At 35.3% G+C, this 24,251-nt stretch overlaps 1 protein-coding gene across 2 annotated transcripts in view; it reads left to right on the plus strand.

Annotated features, from left to right (window-relative positions):
- Positions 1-24,251, plus strand: part of LOC148948895 (orexin receptor type 2-like) — a 356,926-nt gene that overhangs the window by 282,915 nt on the left and 49,760 nt on the right. For both annotated transcript variants that reach the window (XM_089094812.1, XM_089094813.1), the window contains exons 5-6: positions 1,354-1,539; positions 18,422-18,741. In XM_089094812.1, the coding sequence (XP_088950938.1) occupies positions 1,354-1,539; positions 18,422-18,741 (506 nt within the window). The remainder of the gene's footprint in view (positions 1-1,353; positions 1,540-18,421; positions 18,742-24,251) is intronic.

Below are 24,251 nucleotides of genomic sequence, written 5' to 3' on the forward strand. Positions count from 1 at the left end.
TGATTTTAGGCCTTTATTCGAGTTTTGGCAGATTCTAAAGACACATCGCAAAATTTTAATATCGTTGGCAAGGCCGTATCCATGGGGGCTACTGGATTTGAGAGCCCCCAACCCACTAATCCGAAAAAAATTTTTCGACTCGTAAAAAAGTAACACAAATGCATGTAAACAAGTTTTTGATACTTTTTGTAAGGTTTTATTGAAATCCCACTTTCTAACTTCGGAAAAGTGAAAACAGAAACACTGGTTATCCTCCATACAGCGAGATTTGTAGACAGGCATCATTTTGCAGCACAAAGGCTCTCCTTTACTTTAGTCTGAAAGTACTACTTTGTTTTTCAAGATTCAGCAACTGCTGACGCAATCCTACCCTCCCATCCCTTCCAATTGACACCCCGGCTGTAATTGCTATAGTTTTGTTATATTCGTGATAATTTAAGCATAAACTGATTTTTGATTCTGTAATGGATGCAAGAATCTTTCTTGTTACAGATTAAGCAGGCTTCATTGAAATTGTGATGCGTGTACACGTAATTCGAGTTATTGATTCTTATTCACACTACTTTTTTCCTTTATTTAAACTATAAAATAAAATTCATCGAAATTACCTGAGAGCCCCCTCTCCCTTCCTGTTTCGTTTTCTGGCTAAGCTGCCTACTTTTACACTAATTGAACTAAAAATTAGCAATTTTCAAAGCAAAATCGGGCGAAATTTAGCAAAATTCTTCATTTCTGCCAAAAATTCGGTATAAATCAGGTAGCGATTCAGTGAAATTTACGAATTCAGTGAAGTCCGTCGTATATATATATATATATATATATATATATATATATATATATATATATATATATATATATATATATATATATATATATATATATATATATATATATATATATATATATATATATATATATATATATATATATATATATATATATATATATATATATATATATATATATATATATATATATATATATATATATATATATATATATATATATATATATATATATATATATATATATATATATATATATATATATATATATATATATATATATATATGTATGAATAATGAAATCCACTGCATTTCTCTGCCATCATTATCTCAAAGTTCATATTGGAATCATGGTATCCTTTCATTTCAAACTTCAGATTCAACTGGCCTTAATTCTCACTTAAGATTAAACCCCTACCTATTATTTTAAAAAGAAACCCTAGTGACACATCCAGTGATCGTGGGCGACTTTTATTCATGTGAAGTACATTTTCTGCTCCAATTTCGTGTGTCTTTTCCATTTATTTTTATTGATTATCGTTTAAATGATTGTATTTTTCTTTTCTAGGTGGGAAATTCGTCTTTTCAGACATAAACGTCGCTTATTGTATCGAAAAATGGCCAGGTTACATGAGTCAGCAAGGATATGGAATATGTCTCTTCTTTATAATATATTTGATTCCTACTCTCTGTGTACTTGTATTGTATACATCAACAGGCTGTAAGCTTTTTTATTCAGGATCACTAAAAGAAGGTCAGTTTAATTGCTTTTTAATGCTGAAAACCGATACACGCAGAGAAACAGAGAGTTTATTTGTAAAAAATCTTGTGACTGGAAAACCTCTAATCTTTTTACAGGCTGGATTCGCACATAAGAACTGAACAGGCGGAATTTAACGTTTGGTTTTTTTAGTGGCTTCAAAATTCCTGTATGACCACAGGACACCCAATCCTATTATAACCAGTTGGGGTTTTCTGTTTCGGCGTATGCCTTAGCAATAATTTGATTGGCTCACGGAAATACGACATAGACCTAAACCAAAAGAATCAAAACGCACTTATTACCATAAAATTTTATGTTTGATGCAGTATTCGTTCAAATACCTGCTTCTTTAAAGTCTTTTTAATCAGTATTCCTTCTAGAAGTTTCCAACTGTTTATTAGTTTCTAACCGATCATTTTCTATACCTTGACATCATTTTTTCTAACAAAAATAGCTTTTACACACTAGGGATGACAAACAGTGCTTCCACTGTTCCCGAGTTTTTGGTTGTTTCCACGAATTCTCTAATTTTCTAGAAGAAAAATGGTCTTCCCAAAAACGAAAATTCAAGGGTCAAAATATTTTCGTGAAAAATCAAAAATGGGGTTAGTTACATAAATTGCAAATAAATTCTACAGAAAGAAACCTGAAAACAATGGCTTACTGATCTTCATCTCATCTTCGTTTTCGCTCTTTGGAGTTAGACTGAAAAAAAAAATATTCACAAATCAGTAATCGGACGAAATCTTGACATGAAAAGGCTAGTGGGGGGATCTCTATAGCTTAAATGCAGAAAAAACAAAATTCAAGGGTCAAAATATTTTCGTGAAAATTCAAAAAATGGGGTTAGTTACATAAATTGCAACTAAATTCTACGGAAAAAAACCTGACAACAATGGCTTGCTGATTTTCATCTGATCTTCGTTTTCGCCCTTTGGAGTTAGACTGAAAAAAAATATTCACAAATCAGTAATCGGACGAAATCTTGACATGAAAAGGCTAGTGGGGGGATCTTTGTAGCTTAAATGCAGAAAAAGATTGAAATAATGTTTGATTCAAGCAAGAAAACTTCTTCTTCTGACAACTACAATTACCTGGAGTCCAGATCAAATTTCCTTTAGTTTCAAAGTATTTTTGGGAGGATTTTTTTTTGGGAGACATTAAAAACTAGCAAAAAGAATCATTTGAAAACAGTTATAGGTACTGAAAGTTGGGACAAAAATGAGCAATTAATAAAAGACAATCAAAAGCAGGAACAATTGACAAAAAAGGAAGAAAAGGATGGATTCGTTGAGCATTATTAAATAAAAAAACGAGTTTTTATTTTAACTGAAAGTAAGGAGCGACATTAAAACTTAAAACGAACAGAATTTATTCCGTATATCAAAGGGGCTGTCCCCTCCTCAGCGCTTTGCTCTTTACACTAAAGTTATTATTGTTTTAAAAAGTAGAGCCGTGACAAAGAGTCAAACTCTAGCGTAAAAAGCGAGGCGTTGAGGAGGGGATAGCTCCTTTCATGTATGGAATATTTTCTGTTCGTTTTAAATATTAATGTCGCTTCTTACTTTCGGTTAAAAAGACTTGTTTTTTCTAAATTAATTTCTGAACATTTTTCAACTAATACAGGTTCGAGTTTGGATCACCGTGCATGAAAAATTAAACCCCCCCCCCCCAAAAAAAATGTATGTATACTTCCTTAAAACAAATACAATACGTAAACAATGTAAAAATTTCATAACTTACAGGCCTCTCCCCCAGACTCTGGGGGGGGGGGTCATTTTATACCTAAAGACATAGTTATTTGATCCTTCAACTATAATGAACAGAATGGCTATCTTAAAATTTTTATCAGATAACTTTTAGGAAAAATAGGCGTGGGAGGGGTCCCAGTTGCCCTCCAATCTTTTTGGTCACCTAAGAAGGTAACTAGAACTTTTAATTTACATTTGAATGCACCCTCTCCCCATTTTCTAGGTTTATTAATTCAATACGATCACCCCTGGGGGAAAAATACAAAAAAAAACAACAAATAAACACGCATCCATGATCTGTCCTCTGGCAAAATTAGCAAAATTCTACATTTTCAAACAGTTCGTGGTAAAAAACTGAAAATAAGGAGCGACCCGGCTCAATAGTAACCGAAACTCTGATACCAATAGATAATAAAAAAAATCAGATTTTTATGCTGATTTCAAATAAATAAGCTTCATCAAGTTTAGTCTTACCCATCAAAAGTTACGTCCTCAGAAAATTCGCCTCATTTTCGAAAAAAGGAGGAAACACCCCCTAAAAGTCATAGAACTTTAATGAAACATCATACCATCAGATTCAGCGTATCAGAGAACCTTACTATAGAAGTTTCAAGCTCCTATCTGCAAAAATGTGGAATTTTGTATTTTTTGCCAGAATATCGATCACGGATGCGTATTTATTTCTTTGTTTTTTTTTGTTTTTTTTCCCCCAGGGGTGACCGTATCGAACCAGTGGTCCTAGAATATCGCACAAGAGCATATTCGAACGGAAATTAAGAGTCCTAGTGTCCTTTTTAAGTGATAAAAAAATGGAGGACAACTAGGCCCCCTCCCACGCTCATTTTTTTTTCCAAAGTCACCCGATCTAAATTTCGAGATAGCAGTTTTGTTCAGCATGGTCAAAAAATACAATAACTATGTCTTTGAGGATGACTTAATCCCCCACAGTCCCCGGGGGAAGGTCTACAAGTTATTAACTTTGCCCAATGTTTACATATAGTATTGGTTATTGGGAAGTATAAAGAAGTTTTCAGGGGACACTTTTTCTGGTAGTTAGGGGGGGGGGTTGGCGGTTAAGTGGGAGGATCTTTCAATGGAGGAAGTTTTCATGGGGGAAGGGATATTGCTATCCCCGAATTATTTAAAAAAACGATCAGAAATTAAATAATAAAAGAGACAATTATTTCAACTGAAAGTAGGGAGCAAAATCCAAATTTAAAAAGGAACAGAAATTATTACGTATACGATTGGATTTGCCCGCTAGTCATTACCTCGCTATTTACGCTAATGTTTTTTTTGTACTTTCATCAGAGCTATTTATTCTAATTAGCGGTCCTTGTGATTAAGAGGTTATTCTTAATGAATCGGAACAATTATTGACTAGGGAGCAAACCCCCTAATATACGGAATAAAATATACGAAAATGGAAGTTCGTTACGTAATTTAATTCGTAAGTTACGTCAGAACAAAATTTCAAGAAAGCCATTTAGCCAAAAAAAGTAAAATTAATACGCAAATTTCATTTTAATTATTCATGTACGGTGAATCAAAATCAAAGCTGCATTAATTCAAAATCGTTCAGAAATTAAATTAAAAAAAAACAAGTTTTTTAACTGAAAGTAAGGAGTGACATCAAAACTTAAAACGAACAGAAATGATTCCGTATATTTTTTTTTTATTTAATTGCAGATAGGAGCTTGAAACTTCTACAGTAGGGTCTCTGGACTTTTAGAGGTTTCGTGAGTTCAGGGTGCTAGAATAGGCTTGAAAATTGATTTTAAGAAGACTTAGTTGCTAAGGCTAGGAATAAGTAAAGAGGAAAAGGTGACGTTGGGTAAAGAGAAGATCGATCAAGTGGACAGCTTCACTTACCTTGGTATTATTATTAGTAAAGACGGTGGGTGCAACGAAGATGTTAAAAATAGAATAACCAAGGCCCAAGATGTTTTTCACAGTTGAAAAAGTTTGGAAGAATTGAAAGAAAAGTCTTCGAGCCAATATTAGAATTTTGGGAGCTACTGTGATGACAGTGGTCAAATATGGTTCTGAATTATGGGAGGTCCGAAAAACGGAGTAAGATTTTCTAGATGTTTCCAAGAAAATTCTCTACCGATTGTTTTGGGTACCCGGCTGACTGACTGTATTCCAAACAGTATGCTGTACGTAAAGTGTGGTTCAATCCCGCTTTCTAGGTCTGTAATGAGAGAAAGGTTGAGAAGGATAGGGCACGTTCTGTAGATTGAGGATGACAGATTACCAGAGATTTTCCTTTTCGGTCAACCGTCTTGGGCTAAACGGAATTATGGTCGCCCTCGGTTGGGGCGGGAGGTTTTCGAAAGGAAAGATTTAAGGGAAACGGGAACTTCCCGTGAGGGTGTAAAGAGAGAGACTTTGATAAGATTGGGATGGAGGAGGAGCGTGCATAGCTGTGTTGGCGTCAGGTGGCTTGGTGCTGCGGTGAGTTAGTAATATTAGTATTTTTTTGAAAGGCAATCGGCAAATAAAATACTTACATCTACATAATAGGGATGATTTCTTAGACCTTTTTTACGAAGGCACAAAAATAGGCAATTGTCTAAATCTAGGGATGGGGAGGGGCTATTTTCTTGTTCTTAAATAAAAATACAGAAAAAGTTATGTTCAAAATCTATGTGGAAATTATCATAAACGTAGGGACTGGAGGGTAGACACACTCCTTAAGCCTTATTTTTGTACTCTAAAGATAACCATTTTCAATAATAAAGGCTACTATCCAAAAACTTCCCCTAGAAGTAGCAAAAAACTGGAAAAAATGCACAGATAAAATGAATTTCCGAAGGGAGGGCCTAAAATTACCAAAAAATGAAATTTCAGGTTATCAATTCTCTAGTTTTCAATTTCAGGAAGGAAGAGGCTCATTTTTCTGTACTATTATTACAACGTGATAATCTAAAACAATAAAATAATTACATCTTACATGCTTTTACTGCACTCTAAAGTCCTTTATTGAGCAATAAGTTAAATTTCAGCGTAAAGAACGGGAAATCAATCAAGGTGGCTATTCCCTACATATGCTGGATAATTTGTGTTTCTTTAAAGCTTTGATCTTGCTGTTCAGTTTCTGTGAAATATTTCTTTTTTTTGTATGAAATCTTTTATGCTACATACAAAATACTTCTGCATAGTGATTTGGAAAATCTAAGCGTAAAACTCTACTTTTGCGGCTTCAGCCTCTCCCCTTCCTACCACCAGAAGGATCCACTGAGCCCTCTGTAATAGTTGGTTTGCAAATTTTACACTACTGATAAACTAATAAAGCCTAAAACGAATAACTTAGCTATATGAAGCTTAAAACTAGCTGTCTACAATAAATTTTAATTTGTATTTACTGCATACATTTAAAAAAGAAACTTTTTTTGCCACAAAAGACTTAGAATGTTATTAACAGCTCCTAAATTCTTACACCTTTTACATACTTTTGGTCTTCTAGGGTTGGAAGGAAAGGAGAAGTAGATATTATTAACCTCTCATATTAACCCATGCTACCAATTTGTATAACTTTAGATGTGTGTAGGGAATATACTAGCCGTATTTAGGAATTTAATTTTTGGTTTTGGATTTAATTTTGGTTTTAGTTTTTAAAGGGATGGATACAAGAGTAGTATCGTATCAATTAGTATCAACTATACGCCTGAGGCATGAATATACAGTGCAGTTTCACCGGTACTTGCATTACCAAGGACACTCACCTATTACTACGAACGATACATGAGTTACCAGACAGGTTTATAAGCCAAAACTTTTGATCGTCACATTACGTATTCAAAAGGTTTATTGCGCCTTCTGTAACAATTACTGGTTTCAGTTATAAGGGTAACAAAATCATGGTTTTCGTATAAATCAGATTTTTTACTATAGATACATCAAAGCCGCGCATGTTTCTGAATCAAAAATTGTCAAACACTAATAACCTCTAGATTGAAGGTACCTTGCATCTTGTCTAGAATTGATTGGCATATGGTGTTAAATCATTTACCAAAAAACAACTCTATTTGCGAAAAAGGGTATAGCATTTAAGAATTAGACTGTATGAACGATCTTAATTGTTGATTGAATAATAGGGGTCTGAATGATCCTAATTAGTGATCGGATCATATGAAGGTGGTAAAAAACGGTGAAACTGATTTGCAGTTAAGGTAAACCCAAAGGGTTGTTAACTCATAGCTTATTTATTATAGATTTGGAATAGCATCAATCTATGGGAATGGTTAACGATGATAAATGCCTCTGTGAGTTGACCTAGCTTTACTTCACCGATGTGTTCTGTATAATACACAAGTACCGTTTGAACAGTGTTGTCAATATAAAATATGGTCCAAGGTTATAGTATGCTAAAAAGTTGATACTAACAGAGATGTAGATGTCAAGAAAATATTTTAATAATGAAATTCAGAACAACCCATAGAAATCCATGCAAATCAAGTAGTAAGGGGTATATGAGTATGAACCGTCAAGAATCTTAAGTGCCAATGACCCCAACCACCAGTGACCTCAACCTCCAAAGGTCCTTTATCCCTAACCTCCAAGGGGCCCCTCTTCCCAACTTTTTGGCCCGCCTCCCCCCATTTTTTTTGGATTTTTTTTTTATCTTTATTTTTTTTTTTAACATTATATATTTTTTCAACTTTTTTTACATCTCTTAGAATGACATGTAACATATTTAAAACATTAAATAAATCACATTTAATATTTTCTAAATTCAAAATGAGAATGATATAGAAATGTTACTCGTGACTTTAACTATTAGAAAAATATTGTTTGTAGTAGCACTATTTTTTTGGGACTAAATTTGTTTTTTGGACCGAAATTATTCAACTTTTTTTTACATCCACTAGAATGACGTGTAACATACTTAAACGTAAAAAAAATCACATTTAATATTTTCCAAATTCAAAATGAGAATGATAGACAAATGTTAATCGTGACTTTTAATATTAGAAACATAATGTTTGTAGTAGCACTTTTTTTATTGGACTAAAATTTTTTTTTGGACTTGGACTTGGACTCAAAATTATTCAACTTTTTTTTACGTATCTTAAAATGACATGAAATATGCTTACGGCTCTAACAGTTGTATTCTATGCTAGCTCAGAGACACGATGTGGCTTTCCCACTAGTATTCTATGGTCGGTTATCGACACTACCTATTTTACTGCATTTATTAAATCAGTATTTTTTACGCAGTGGAACGATAAACACATAACTAATGTCTCTAAAAAAGTTAAGATGAAGCATTTTAAGAAAGTGTGTTCAAATGATAGTGTTATTGTAGCATTGAATGCTGACAAGGAGAAGTATTTAAACTATGAAATAAGTAAAAATGGTAACACTATCGGAAACGTATGCACGCATTGTCATGACAGTAAGGAATTAAATTTCTTTGGAGTACCAAAAAAATTCCATTGTACAAATGGTGGATATGAGAGATTGAGATCTCCGGAGATGATTGTACTCAAAGAGAGCGCTAACATAAAAATAATAGTGGGCGAAGAGGGGTATCTTCTTGCTAGTGCTTCCGGAAACAGGCTACTTGTTGATATAACCTATCGTCATCTTATATGTTTTAGCATTCAAATGAAAGCAAAGACGAAAAGAAAGGCCTACTCTTCTACTAATATCATAAACCACATCTTGTTTACGTGCCGGAACTGTTACCTTTGTAAAAATGATGTTGTAATAGACAGTGAAATTGCCGAAAAAATAAAAAGGGCTTTGGTAGAAAATATCACTAAGGAATACAAAGATGAATCGATGAAAAACAAAGTGCTTGCAAACGTTACTACCATTAATAAAACAGTAAATGAATCAAATAATACCAAAGACGAAACGCATACTGAACCTGTCGGTGACACACCAGTAAATATTGTTTATGACTCAAAATGGAATAATGATTATTCTACTGATTACGAGTTAAGAGAAGACAATAACTACAATATCAAGAGAGAACGTGGAGAACTATTTTACGGAACAGATTCAAAATGTCCAAAGTTTAAAATTGATATTAATAATGTATAAAAATGTATCTACCATATATTTATATTAATATCATATTTGTCATTATTTCATTAAAAATATGATATCTATTACTTTTTTATATTTCCATTAATTCCAGGGTACGCTAAAGAGAGAGAGAGAGAGAGAGAGACAAAAACACAACCATATACATATATTCAGGAAAACAAACCGACAAAGACAGGCATGGGGAGAAGCAAACACCCACCCAGCCACATAAGCAAAGGAAATAAGAGAGACAAAAACACGTATAAATATGTAGATTCTGACATACAAACCGACAAAGACATGCACTAAGATAAGCAAACACCCGCCCAGAACCATAGGCAAAGAGAGTGAGAGAGATAAAAACACGTAAAAATAGACAGTAGAACACATAAAAACCAACAGAAAAAGGGATTGAGATAACAAAACCCCTACCCAGACACAAAAGCAAAGAAAGTAAGAGATACAAAAGCAAATACAAATATACATGTTCTGACATACAAACCGAGAAAGACAGGCACTGGGGTAAGCAAACACCTGCCCAGACACACACAGTCAAAGAGAGTGAGAGACATATACAAATACATAGATCCAAACATACAAACCGAGAAAGACAGACACTTCCGACATACAAACCAACAAAGACAAACACTGGGACTTGCAAACACCCACCCTGACAAACAGACAAAGAGAGTGTGAAACATACAAATACATAGATTCAGACATACAAACCGAGAAAGACATGCACTGGGATAAGCAAACAACCGCCCAGACATACAAGCAAAAAGAGTGAGAGACACATTCAAATACATAGATTAAAACATACAAACCGAGAAAGACAGACACTTCAGACCTACAAACCAACAAAGACAAACACTGGGACTTTCAAACACCAAACCAGACAAACAGACAAAGAGAGTGTGAAACACATACAAATACATAGATTTAGACATACAAACCAAGAAAGACAGGCAGTGGGACAAGCAAACACCTACCCAAACACACAAGCAAAAAGAGTGAGAGACACAAAGAAATACATATATTCACGCATACAAACCGAGAAAGATATGCACTGGGATAAGCAAACACCTGCCCAGACACACACAGGCAAAGAGAGTGAGAAACACATACAAATACATATATTCAGACATACAAACCGTGAAAGACATGCACTGGAATAAGCAAACACCCACCCAAACACACACACACAAGCAAAAAGAGTGAGAAACACATACAAATATATAGATTCAGAAATACAAACCAAGAGAGAGGCAGGCACTGGGATAAGCAAACACATGCCCGCACACACTGGCAAAAAGAGTTAGAAACACATACAACTACATAGATTCAGACACACAAACTGAAAAAGACATGCACTGTCATAAGCAAACACCCGCCCAGACCCACAAGCAAAAAGAGGGAGAGGTTTATACAAATACATAGATTCACACATACAAACTGAGAAAGACAAACATTTAAGACATAAAAAGCAACAAAGACAAACACTGGGAACTTGCAAAAACCAACCCTGACAAACACACAAAACAAACCGAAAAAAGCAGGCACTGGGATAAGCAAACACCTGCCCAGACAGACACACACACACAGAGACAAAGAGAGTGAGAACACACATAAAAATACATAGATTCAGACATACAAACCGAGAAAGACATGAACTGGAATAAGCAAACACCCGCTCAAACACACCGAAGCAAAAAGAGTGAGAGACACATACAAATATATAGATTCAAAAATACAAACCGAGAGAGACAGGCACTGGGATAAGCAAACAAATGCCGGCAACCACTGGCAAAAAGAGTGAGAAACACATACAAATATGTAGATTCAGACACACGAACCGAGAAAGACATACACTGGCATAAGCAAACATCCACCCAGACACATAAGCAAAAAGAGTGACAGACACATACAAATACATAGATTCACACATACAAACCGAGAAAGACAGACACTTAAGAAATACAAACCAACAAAGACAAACACTGGGAACTAGCAAACAACAACCCAGACAAACAGACAAAGAGAGTGTCAAACACAAACAAATACATAGATTCAGACATACAAATCGAGAAAGACAAGCAGTGGGATGAGCAAACACCTGCCCAAACACACAAGCAAAAAGAGTGAGATACACATACAAATGCATATATTCAGACATACAAACCGACAAAAACAGGCATCGGGATAAGCAAACACCTGCCCAGACACACACACAGACAAAGAGAGTGATAAACACATACGAATACATAGATTCGGACATACAAACCGAGAAAGACATGCACTGGAATAAGCAAACACCCGCCAAGACACACAGTCAAAGAGAGTAAGAGACAAATACAAATGAATAGATTCAGACATACAAACAGAGAAAGACAGACACTTTAGACATACAAACAAACAAAGACAGTTAACCAACAAACAAACCAACAACAAAGATAGCTTCCTTTCATTTTTAAGGTTAATTTAGACTAGGCTACGTGCGCGCACGTAACCTAGTCTAAATTAACCTTAAAAATTAGATGAAGCTGTGCCTGTCTTTCTCGGTTTGTATGTCTGAATCTATGTATTTGTATGTGGCTCTCACTCTTTTTGCTTGTGTGTGTTTGGGCAGGTGTTTGCTTATCCCACTGCTTGTCTTTCTCGATTTGTATGTCTGAATCTATGTGTTTGTATGTGTTTCACATTCTCTTTGTCTGTTTTTCTGGTTTGGTGTTTGCAAGTTCCTGGTGTTTGTCTTTTTTGGTTTGTATGTTTTAAGTGTCTGTCTTTCTTGGTTTGTATGTGTGAATCTATGTATTTGTATGTGTCTCTCACTCTTTTTGCTTGTGTGTCTGTGCGGGTGTTTGCTTATGCCAGTGCATGTCTTTCTCGGTTTGTGTGTCTGAATCTACGTATTTGTATGTGTTTCTCACTCTTTTTGCCAGTTTGTGCGGGCATGTGTTTGCTTATCCTAGTGCCTGTCTCTTTCGGTTTGTATTTCTGAATCTATATATTTGTATGTGTCTCTCACTCTTTTTGCTTATGTGTGTTTAGGCGGGTGTTTGCTTATTCCAGTTCATGTCTTTCTCGGTTTGTATGTCTGAATCTATGTATTATTATGTGTTTCTTACTCTCTTTGTCTGTGTGTGTGTGTCTGGGCGGGTGTCTGCTTATCCCAGTGCCTGTCTTTCTCGGTTTGTTTTGTCTGTTTGTCTGGGTTGGTGTTTGTAAGTTCCCAGTCTTTGTCTTTGTTGGTTTGTATGTCTTAAGTGTCTGTCTTTCTCGGTTTGTATTTGTGAATCTATGTATTTGTATGTGTCTCTCACTCTTTCTGCTTGTGTGTCTGGGCGGGTTTTTGCTAATGCCAGTGCATGTCTTTCTCAGTTTGTTTGTCTGAATCTATGTATTTGTATGTGTTTCTCACTCTTTTGGCCAGTGTGTGCGGGTATGTGTTTGCTTATCCCAGTGCTTGTCTCTCTCTAGGTTTGTATTTCTGAATCTATATATATGTATGTGTCTCTCACTCTGTTTGCTTGTGTGTGTGTTTGGGCAGGTGTTTGTTTATTCCAGTGCATATCTTTCTCGGTTTGTATGTCTGAATCCATGTATTTGTATGTGCTTCACACTCTCTTTTTCTGTTTGTCTGGCGTTGGTGTTTGTATGTCCCGGTGTTTGTCTTTGTTGGTTTGTAAGTCTGAAGTGCCTGTCTTTCTCGGTTTGTATGTCTGAATCTATGTATTTGTATGTGTCTCTCACTCTTTTTATTTGTGTGCATGGGTGGCTGTTTGCTTATTCCAGTGCATGTCTCTCTCGGTTTGTGTGTCTGAATCTATGTATTTGTATATGTTGCACACTCTCTTTGTCTTTTTGTCTGGGTTGGTGTTTTTCAAGTCCCAGTGTTTATCTTTGTTGGTTTGTATGTCTGAAGTGTCTGTCTTTCTCGGTTTGTATGCGTGAATCTTTGAGTTTGTATTTGTTTCTCACTCTTTTTTGCTTGTGTGTCTAGGCGGATGTATGCTTATTCAAGTTCCAGTCTTTCTCGGTTTGTGTATCTGACCCTACGTATATGTATGTGTTTATCACTCTCTTTGTCATTGTGTGTGGGCAGGTGTTTGCTTATCCCAGTGCCTGTCTTTCTTGGTTTGTATTTCTGAATCTATATATTTGTATGTGTCTCTCACTCTTTTTTCTTGTGTGTTTGGGCGTGTGTTTGCTTATTCCGTTGAGATGTCTTTCTCGGTTTGTATGTCTGAATCTATGTATTTGTATGTGTTTGACACTCTCATTGTCTGTTCGTCTGGGTTGGTTTTTGCAAGTCCCAGTGTTTGTCTTTGTTGGTTTATATGTCTGAAGTGTCTGTCTTTCTCGGTTTGTGTGTTAATCTATGTATTTGTATGTGTCTCTCACTCTTTTTGCTTGTGTGTTTGTCTGGGCGGGTGTTTGCTTATTCCAGTGCATGTCTTTCTCGGTTTTTATGTCCGAATCTATGTATTTTTATGTGTTTCACACTCTCTATGTCTGTTTGTCTGGGTTGGTGTTTGTAAGTCCCATTGTTTATCTTTGTTGGTTTGTATGTCTGAAGTGTCTGTCTTTCTCGGTTTGTACGTGTGACTCTATGTATTTGTATGTATCTCTCACTCTTTTTCATTGTGTGTCTGGGTGAGTGTTTGCTTATTCCAGTGCATGTCTTTCTCGGTTTATGTGTCTGAATCTTCGTATTTGTATGTTTTTCTCACTCTCTTCGCCAGTGTTTGCGGTCATGTGTTTGCTTATCCCACTGCCTGTCTTTCTCGGTTTGTATTTCTGAATCTATATATATATGAATGTGTTTCACTCTTATTGCTTGTGTGTTTGGGCGGGTTTTTGCTTATTCCAGTGCATGTCTTTCTCGGTTTGTATGTCTGAATCTATGTATTTGTATGTGTTTCTCACTCTCTTTGTCTGTGTGTGTGTCTGGGCAGGTGTGCACTAATCTCAGTGCCTGTCTTTCTCGGTTCGTATGTCTGAATCTATGTATTTGTATGTGTCTCTCACTCTTTTTGCTTGTCTATTTTGGGCAGGTGTTTGCTTATCCCACTGCTTGTCTTTCTGGATTTGTACGTCTGAATCTATGTATTTGTATGTGTTTCACACTGTCTTTGTCTGTTTGTTGGGGTTGGTGTTTGCAAGTCCCCAATGTTTGTCTTTGTTGGTTTGTATGTCTTAAGCGTCTGTCTTTCTCGGTTTGTATGTGTGAATCTATGTATTTGTATGTGTTTCTCACTCTTTTTGCTTATGTGTCTGGGCGGGTGTTTGCTTATGCCAGTGCATGTCTTTCTCGGTTTGTGTGTCTGAATCTATATATTTGTATGTGTTTCACACTCTTTTTTACAGTGTGTGTGGGCATGTGTTTGCTTATCCCAGTGCCTTTCTCTCTCGGTTTGTATTTCTAAATCTATATATTTGTATGTGTCTCTCACTCTTTTTACTTGTGTGTGTTTGGGCGGGTGTTTGCTTATTCAAGTTCATGTCTTTCTCGGTTTGTATGTCTGAATATATGTATTTTTATGTGTTTCTTACTCTCTTTGTCTGTGTGTGTGTGTCTGGGCAGGTGTTTGCTTATCCCAGTGCCTGTCTTCATCGTTTTGTTTTGTCTGTTTGTCTGGTTTGGTGTTTGTAAGTTCCCAGTGTTTGTCTTTGTTGGTTTGTATGTCTGAAGTGTCTGTCTTTCTCGGTTTGTATTTCTGAATCTATATATTTGTATGTGTCTCTCACTCTTTTTGCTTTTGTGTCTGGGAGGGTGTTTGCTTATTCCAGTGCATGTCTTTCTCGGTTTATGTGTCTGAATCTATGTATTTGTATGTGTTTCTCACTCTTTTTGCCAGTGTGTGCGGGCAAGTGTTTGCTTATCCCAGTGCCTGTCTCTCTCTAGGTTTGTATTTCTGAATCTATATATGTGTATGTGTCTCTCAATCATTTTGCTTGTGTGTGTGTTTGGGCAGGTGTTTGCTTATTCCAGTGCATGTCTTTCTCGGTTTGTATGTCTGAATCTATGTATTTGTATGTGTTTCTCACTCTCTTTGTCTGTGTGTGTCTGGGCAGGTGTTTTCTTATCCCAGTGCCTGTTTTTCTCGGTTTGCATGCCTGAATATATATATTTGTATGAGTCTCTCACTCTTTTTGCTTGTGTGTTTGGGCGGGTGATTGCTAGTCCCACTGCCTGTCTTTCTCGTTTTGTATGTCTAAATATATGTATTTATATATGGTTCAAACTCTCTTTGTCTGTTTGTCTGGGTTGGCGTTCGCAAGTCCCAGTGTTTGTCTTTGTTGGTTTGTATGTCTGAAGTTTCTGTCTTTCGCGGTTTGTATTTGTGAATCTCTGTATTTGTATGTGTCTCTCACTCTTTTTGCTTATGTGTCTGGGCGGGTGTTTGCTTATTCCAGTGCATGGCTTTCTCGGTTTGCTTGTCTGAATCTATGTATTTGTATGTATTTCACACTCTCTTTGTCTGTTTGTCTGGGTTGGTGTTTGTATGTCCCAGTGTTTGTCTTTGTTGGTTTGTATGTCTGAAGTGTCTGTCTTTCTCGGTTTGTATGTATGAATCTATGTATTTGTATATGTCTCTCACTCTCTTTGTCTGTTTGTGTCTGGTCAGGTGTTTGTATATCCCAGTTCTTGTCTTTTTCGGTTTCTATGTCTGAATCTTTATATTTGTATGTGTTTTTGTCTCTCTCACATCCTTTGCTTGTGTGTCTGGCGGGTGTTTGCTTATCTCAATGCCTGTCTTTGTTGGTTGGTATGTCAAAATCTATATTACTGTCATGACAATGCGTGCATACGGTTCCGATAGTGGTGCCACTTGTACTTATTTCATAGTTTAAATACTTCTCCTTGTCAGCATTCAATGCTACAATACCACTATCATGTGAACACACTTTCTTAAAATGCTTTATCTTCACTTTTTTAGAGACATTAGTTATGTGTTTATCGTTCCACTGCGTAGAAAATACTGATTTAATGCATGTTTTAAACTAGGTAGTGTCGACAATCGACTATAAAGTACCACCTAGAAAGCTACATCGTGTCTCTGAGTTGGTATAGTGTACATTTGTTAGGGCTGTAGGTATACTTTCTGTCATTTTAAGATACATAAAAAAAATGTCAAAAAAAAAAATTTAGTCTGATAAAAAAAAGTGCTACTACAAACAATATTTTTCTAATAGTAAAAGTCACGACTAACATTTTTATACCATTCTCATTTTGAATTTGGAAAATATGCAATGTGATTTTTTTTATGTTTTAAGTATGTTACATGTCATTCTAATGGATTTAAAAAAGGTTGAAAAAAAGTTGATTAATTTCGGTCCAAAAAAAATTTTGTCCAATGAAAGAAAATAGTGCTACTACAAATAATATTTTTCTAATAGTAAAAGTCACGACTAACATTTCTATATCCTTCTCATTTTGAATTTGGAAAATATTAAATGTTATTTTTTTAATGTATTATGTTACATGTCATTCTAAGAGATGTAAAAAAAAGTTAAAAAAATATATCATGTTAAAAAAAAAAGTTAAAAAACTGAAAATAATGGGGGAAGGGGGGGCAAAAAGTTGGGGGGAGGGGGCCCCTTGGAGTTGGGGGATAAAGGACCTTTGGAGGTTGAGGTCCCTTGTGGTTAGGGTCATTGGTGCTTATGATCCTTGACGGTTGATACTCATATACACCTCACTACTTGATTTGCATGGATTTCTAAGGGTTGTTCTTAATTTCATTATTAAATTTTTTTTCTTGAGATCTATATCTCTATTAGTATCAACTTTTTAGCATACTATAACGTTGGACCATATTTTATATTGACAACACTGTTCAAACGGTACTTGTGTATTATACAGAACACATCGGTGAAGTAAAGCTAAGTCAACTCACAAGGCCATTTTATCATCGTTAACCATTCCCATAGATTTATACTATTCCAAATGTAAAATAAGTGACCTATGAGTTAACAACCCTTTTGGGCTTACCTTAACTACTAATCAGTTGAACCTTTTTTACCACTTTGCGACGATTCTACCACCGAATAGGATCATTCACACTCCTATTATTCCATTAACAATTAAGATCGTTCATACAGTCCAATTCGCAAATGCTATACCCTTTTTCGCAAATAGAGTTATTTTTTGGTAAATGATTTAACACCATATACCAATCAATTCTAGACAAGATGCAAGGTACCTTCAGCCTAGAGGTTATTAGTGTTTGACAATTTTTGAGTCAGAAACATGCGCGGCTTTGATGTGTCTATAGTAAAATACATTATTTATACGATAAAATGATTTACTTACCCTATAACTGAAACCATTATTTTTTACAGAAGGCGCAATAAACCTTTTGAATACGTAATGTGACGATCAAAAGTTTTGGCTTAGAAACCTGTCTGGTAACTCATGTATCGTTCGTAGTAATAGGTGAGTGTCCTTGGTAATGCAAGTACCGGTGAAACTGCACTGTATATTCATGCCTCAGGCGTATAGTTGATACTAATTGATACGATACTACTTACAAGCATTGAATAATCTACTAATTTTAATTATCTAGTAACTTCTAAGATTGGCGTTGTATTCTCTAGTAATTAGTTGCACCGCTAATTTGTTAATGGAAGCATTTTCTTCAAAGAAATTTGGTTTCAAATAGAATTTTCAGCTCAAAAATTTATATTTGTGTACAATCTTTGTTACATCTGGTGACCATTACAGGCATGGGCACCCATAAGCGGGGGGAAGGGGGAGTGGGATGCGCCCCCCCCCCCTGGCTGAATGATGCTGCCTTAGTTTCATATTTTTATTCTGAGATTTCTATTATATAGCATTAAAAGTGCCAGTTAGACGAGGTATACCCCCCCCTTGGAATTCAGCTTATGGGCACCCATGATAACAGGCGTCCAGCAGAAGAAATACTACAAAGTTTGTTGAAAATTACTTATTTCTTGCAACCATTGAAGAGTAAGTGCTCATTCTTTAATCAAAATTTAAATCTTACTTCCCCTCCTTAAAAATCATTTTTCTAAGCAACCCTTGATTCTAAATTACATCTAATGTTTTCTTCCAGGTAACGATTTGGGATTGGATAGGGATAGCAGATTGCTGCGAACAAGAAGAAGGGCAGCTCGGACGCTCATGATTCTTGCAGCTGTTTTTTCTCTGTGCTGGCTGCCATATAGTCTTGTTAATATGATACTGGATTCACCTAGTTTTGGCGACTTTACTAAAATGTGGATCGTATATATACATCAGTTTTTTGTTTGGTTTGGACATGTCAACTCTGCTGCAAATCCTGTACTTTATAGTTTCTTAAGCGTCCATTTTCGATCATCGTTAGTCAAACTTATTAAGCGGTCCAAGAGCTGTGGCGAGCCGAAAATTTGGAGGGTAAGTAAAATTACTTATTTTCATGCTCTTTCTACGACCTCCTCAGGTAATAATGCAATCTAGGCAAACACTTGTAATATATTTGCGAGGCGTTGTTTCATGATAGTGTTTGTTTCCGGAAAATGTAACTATAGTACTATGCAAAGCTGTATCCAGGGGGGGGGGGGTCATGGTTTAATCCATTCCTCCCTCAAAATTTTTATCCGATTCGTAAAAACATAACAAAAATGCCTATAAACAGATTTTTTGTTCATTTTTTAAAGTGTTTTTGTAAAATCTCCGAAAAAATATCCCCGACCCCAAAAAAAAACTCCTGGATAAGCAATTGGATTAATGCGCAAATTTTTGATAAGAAAATTGTATTTTTACAGCTTTAATAAATCCCTGTCTTGAGGTGACTGCTTGACACAAGTTGGGCTTCATACGGAGGTCTTTAATACAGAGTAAACTTCAGACGGAACTTCATAGTGAAGTCAAGCAAGAAGGAAGAGATACAGATCAGAGGCAACGCTGTAGCGTTGCCTATACTAAAGGCCATACGGCTCCAATGTTTTACTATTTTTTTTTCCCAGAGGCACTTCATACGGAAGGGGTCGTCGTAGAAACTTCAAAGAGGGCTGATTCGATTGGAAATCAAGAGTTCTAGTGCCCTTTTTAATAGTCAAAAGTGATTGGAGGGCAACTAGCCCCCCCCACGCCCATCAGTCCCCCAAACACATCTAATAAAAATTTTTAGATAAACATTTTGTTCAGCGTAGTTTTTTTACAGATAGAACTTATGTTTTTGAGGATGACACTACCCCACAACCCTCAAGGCAAGGGTTTTAAGTTATGCCCTGGGGGCATATAAGGTTTTAATAGAAGGCGTTGGCGTAGAAACTTCAAAAACAGGCTCATTGGATTGGAAATTCAAATGGCTAGTGCCCTTTTTAATAGTCGGATTTGAGGGCAGCTAGCCCCCCCCCACGCCCATTGTTTCCCCAAACACATCCAATAAAAATTTTGAGATAGCCATTTTGTTCAGGGCAAGGGTTTTAAGTTATGCCCTGGGGATATATAAGGTTTTTATAGAAGGCGTTGTCGTATAAACTTCAAAAAAGGATCATTCGATTAGAAATTTAAAGGGCTAGTGCCCTTTTTTTAGTCAAAATTGTTTGAAGGGCCCCTTGCCGCCCCCCCCCCAAGCCCATCATTTACCCAAACACATCCAATCAAAATTTTGAGAAAGCCATTTTGTTCAGCGTATTTGATTTCCTCATAGAAAATATGTTTTTGAGCAGGAAACTCCCCCACAACCCTTAGGGCAAGGGTTTTAAGTTATGCCCTTGGGGGATATAAGGTTCTTATAGAAGGCGTTGTCGTAGAAACTTCAAAAAAGGCTCAGTCAATTTGAAATTCAAAGGGCTAGTGCCACTTTTAACAGTCGAAAGTGATTGGAGGGCAACTAGCCCCCCCCCCCACGCCCATCATTCCCCCAAACACATCCAATAAAAATTTTGAGATAGGTATTTTGTTCCGCGTAGTTAATTTTTCATAGAAAATATATTTTTGGGGAGGACAATGCCCCAAAACCCTCAAGGCAAGGGTTTTAAGTTATACCCTGGGGGCATATAAGGTTTTTATAGAAGGTGGTGTTGTAGAAACGTCAAAAAAGGCTTATTCGATTGGAAATTCAAAGGGCTAGTTCCCTTTTAACAGTCCAAAGTGATTTGAGGGCAACTAACCCCCCTCTCACGCCCTCCTTTTCTCCAAACACATCCAATCAACATTTTGAGACATCCATTTTATTAAACTTAGTTTGAATCGAATAAAATAACCACAAACAAGAGTTTGGGTATCGCCTCACTGCAGAAGCCTAAAATCCCGAACGAACAGAAATTCAAATTAACTATCTTACAAACATAAGGATAACCGGTGCAAATATATATAAATTAATAAATCTTATATAGCTTCAATATTTTTTATTATTTTTCCCCCAGAACTGCTTTATATGCAAGGCTTAAAAATGCGATTTTGTTAAAAATAGCTGAAAGGTTAAATATCAAAACTCTGGTGTCGACAAAACACCCCAGGGCCCGGGGGCAGGAAGAGATTCTCGTGTAAACTTCAAAAAGGGCTCATTTGATTGGAAATTGTAAGTTCTAGTCCAGCTATTAAGAGTCAAAATTGATCGAAGGGCAACTAGCCTCCCCACGCCCTTTTCCCCACCCCTTCCTTTGAACTAATTCTGTTTAGACCTGAAGGCCCAATGAGAGTTAGAATGTTTTGGTATTAACACACACCTATTAGGCATCTGCTCTCCTCCCTAACAAGGAAAGAAACAGAGAGTGTAAGGTAGTGGTTGATTCAGGGGAGGGGCGAGGGGGCACCCCCCCCCCTAACATAGTCTGAAGTAATGTAATTTAATTAATTAACGCAAGATTGCGTTAATTAAACTTGATATTTTTTTAATCCAATCATTGTTGTCAATCGCTGTTCACAAGTCATGCAAGCTGTCTATTGTTCATATATAAGGTTTTTATCAAAGAGGTAATCGTATAGACTTTGAAAAAACCCTCATTCGATTTCAATTGAAAGTTCTAAATCCGTTTTTTAAAGTCAAGAATAATCGGACAGTAAGCAACCCCCAATAAAAACTTGAAGCTTTTTGCAATCAAAAACGAACAAAAATTAATTAAAAAAAAACTTTCCGAAAAATAAGTTTTCCAGAGAAAAGTAAAGGCCATTTTAATCTTAAGCTCAGCAGATACAAATACCTTTTAAATTTCAAACTCAAAACGACCAGAAATTACTGTTTAAGAATAAATGAAACCCAAAACGAACAGAAACTAAATAAATAATAATAGCAAAAAACATACAACAAGTAATAATATAAATGAATAAATAGATCTTAAAGCGAGTTACAATCAGATTGAATATAAAAATAAAGCTTAAAACGAAAAAAATAGCTTGCTATAAAAGTATAAATGAAACTTAAAACGAACAAAAATCAAATAAACAATCAATGCAAACAAACATACAATATATATTAATGTAAATGAATTAATAAATCTTAAAACAAGTGAAACTTAAATTGAAAATGCAAATCAAGTTTGAATCAAATAAAAATAACTACAAACAAGAGTTTGGGTATGGCCTCACTGCAGGAGTCTAAAACCTACTGCGTCGTTGGGGCTTCACTGAAAACAAATTATATCACAAATGTTTTCTTTTGTACTTAATATTGAAGATAAATATTAAAATTACAGTAAAATTTTGAACTGATGAGCTTTCACCAATTAATATCATTATACATAAAACATTCAGTTTAATTTATTAGTTCTTTCCAAGATTGGTCAAGACAAATATAGTCTCACTACAAACAAAATTTGGATACTGCCCCCTTCTTTAACTGTAAAAACCTAAAGCCTTCTGCGTCATTGGCGCTTCATTGAAAACGAATTACTCGTATATTACAATTTTATTCTTTTCCAGTTTTTACAATATTGAAAATTAAAATAAAAATTACAGTGAAAAAAAAATCTTGAACTGATGGATCTTTCAACAATTAATATCATTATATATCTAATATTGAATTTGATTTTTTTTATACTCTCCAAGACTGTTCAAGACTCATATAGTTTTCAGTAAGGCGCAAATGACGCAGTAGGTTTTAGGTGTCTGCAGTGAGGCGATACCCAAACTCTTGTTTGTAGTTATTTTTATTCGATTCAAACTTGATTTGCATATTCAATTTAAGTTTCACTTGTTTTAATATTTATTTATTTATTTACATTAATATATATTGTATGTTTGTTCGCATTGATTGGTTATTTAATTTCTGTTTGTTTTAAGTTTCATTTATACTTTAATAGCAAACTATTTTTTTTTCGTTTTAAGCTTGATTTTGATATGAAATCTAAGCATTACTCGCTTTAAGATCTATTTATTCATTTATATTATTACTTGTTGTGTGTTTTTTGCTATGATTAATTATTTAATTTATGTTCGTTTTGTGTTTCATTTATTCTTTAATAGTAATATCTGGTCGTTTTGAGTTTGAATTTTAACAGGTATTTGTATCTACTGAGCTTAAGTTTAAAATGGCCTTTAGTTTTCTTTGAAAAACTTATTTTTCGGAAAGTTTTTTTAATTAATCACTGGAAAGGGTGCTCTTTCAATGATCTATGACTCATTAAAAGTGGCAAGCTGGAATGACCACCATAGGGGAGTAGAATAGAAATTTGTGCTGCTAGTACGTCCATCAATCTGGAGTTGTGAACATTAGCTTTTGATAAAGTTGAATTCCCAAACTATAAGTCTTTCTCCAAAATTTGTCAAGCGTCTAACTCCAATTTCAAGCATTTGGATTTGGTATTGAAGCCAAATGGGCGGCAAACTACATAGCAACGCGGGCCGCAAGTACTTACGAACTTTAGGAAATCCTTTTCATGCTACTCTGTTTTTTTTATGAAACACTGGATTGTGCTTTGGCCCAGCATTGTGCCAGAATATGGACATTATATATCAGATATACCTCATAATGAGACTTCACACAACTTCAAACTATATAACTGCCAAACTAAAATAATGGATGGGTAAATAAAGGGTCGCTAAGTATATCGCCCTACTATTAAAAAAGTATCTTAAATGCAACAGCCTTATGTTTCTTGATGTGATTATTTTTTATCATCATTATTATCATTATTATATATATATATATATATATATATATATATATATATATATATATATATATATATATACATATATTTACTACTCTACTACTACTAACAACTCACCACAGTACCAAGCCACCTGAGCCCAACTCAGCTACGCAGGCTTCTCCTCCACCCCAATCTATTCAAAGCCTCCCTTTTTACACCCGTTCACGAAGTTCCCATTTCCTTTAAATCTTTCCTTATGGCGTCCTCCCACCCCAGACGAGGATGACCTGCTTTCCGTTTAGCCCTAGATGGTTGGCCGAAAAGGACAATCTTCGTCAATCGGTCATTCTTCATCCGCACAACGTGCCCTAGCCATTTAAACCTTTCTTTAATTATAGCCCTAGGAAGCGGGATTGAACCACATTTTTCGTATAGCCTATTGTTTGAAATACGGTCAGTCAGCCTGGTACCCAGAACAATCCTTAAGCAATTTCTCTGGAAAACATCTACCAAATCTTCATCCGCATTTCGGAACGTCCATGCTTCAGAGCCATATCTGACCACTGTCATCATTGTAGCTTCTAATATTCTAATCTTGGTTTGCAGACTTATCTTCCTATTCTTCCAGACTTTTTTTAACTGTGAAAAAACACCCTGAGCCTTGGCTATTCTATATTTAACATCTTCACTGCTATATATATATATATATATATATATATATATATATATATATATATATATATATATATATATATATATATATATATATATATATATACAAAATATTCAAGAGTATATACACTCAAAAAGTAGAATTAAACCGACAGTTCTATGCAACCATGTGCTGTAAAACGGTCTATATAA

Source organism: Artemia sp. Qi Xiang Cuo, chromosome 9, assembly GCF_049724085.1.
Source record: "Artemia sp. Qi Xiang Cuo chromosome 9, ASM4972408v1, whole genome shotgun sequence".
NCBI lineage: Eukaryota > Metazoa > Arthropoda > Branchiopoda > Anostraca > Artemiidae > Artemia > Artemia sp. Qi Xiang Cuo.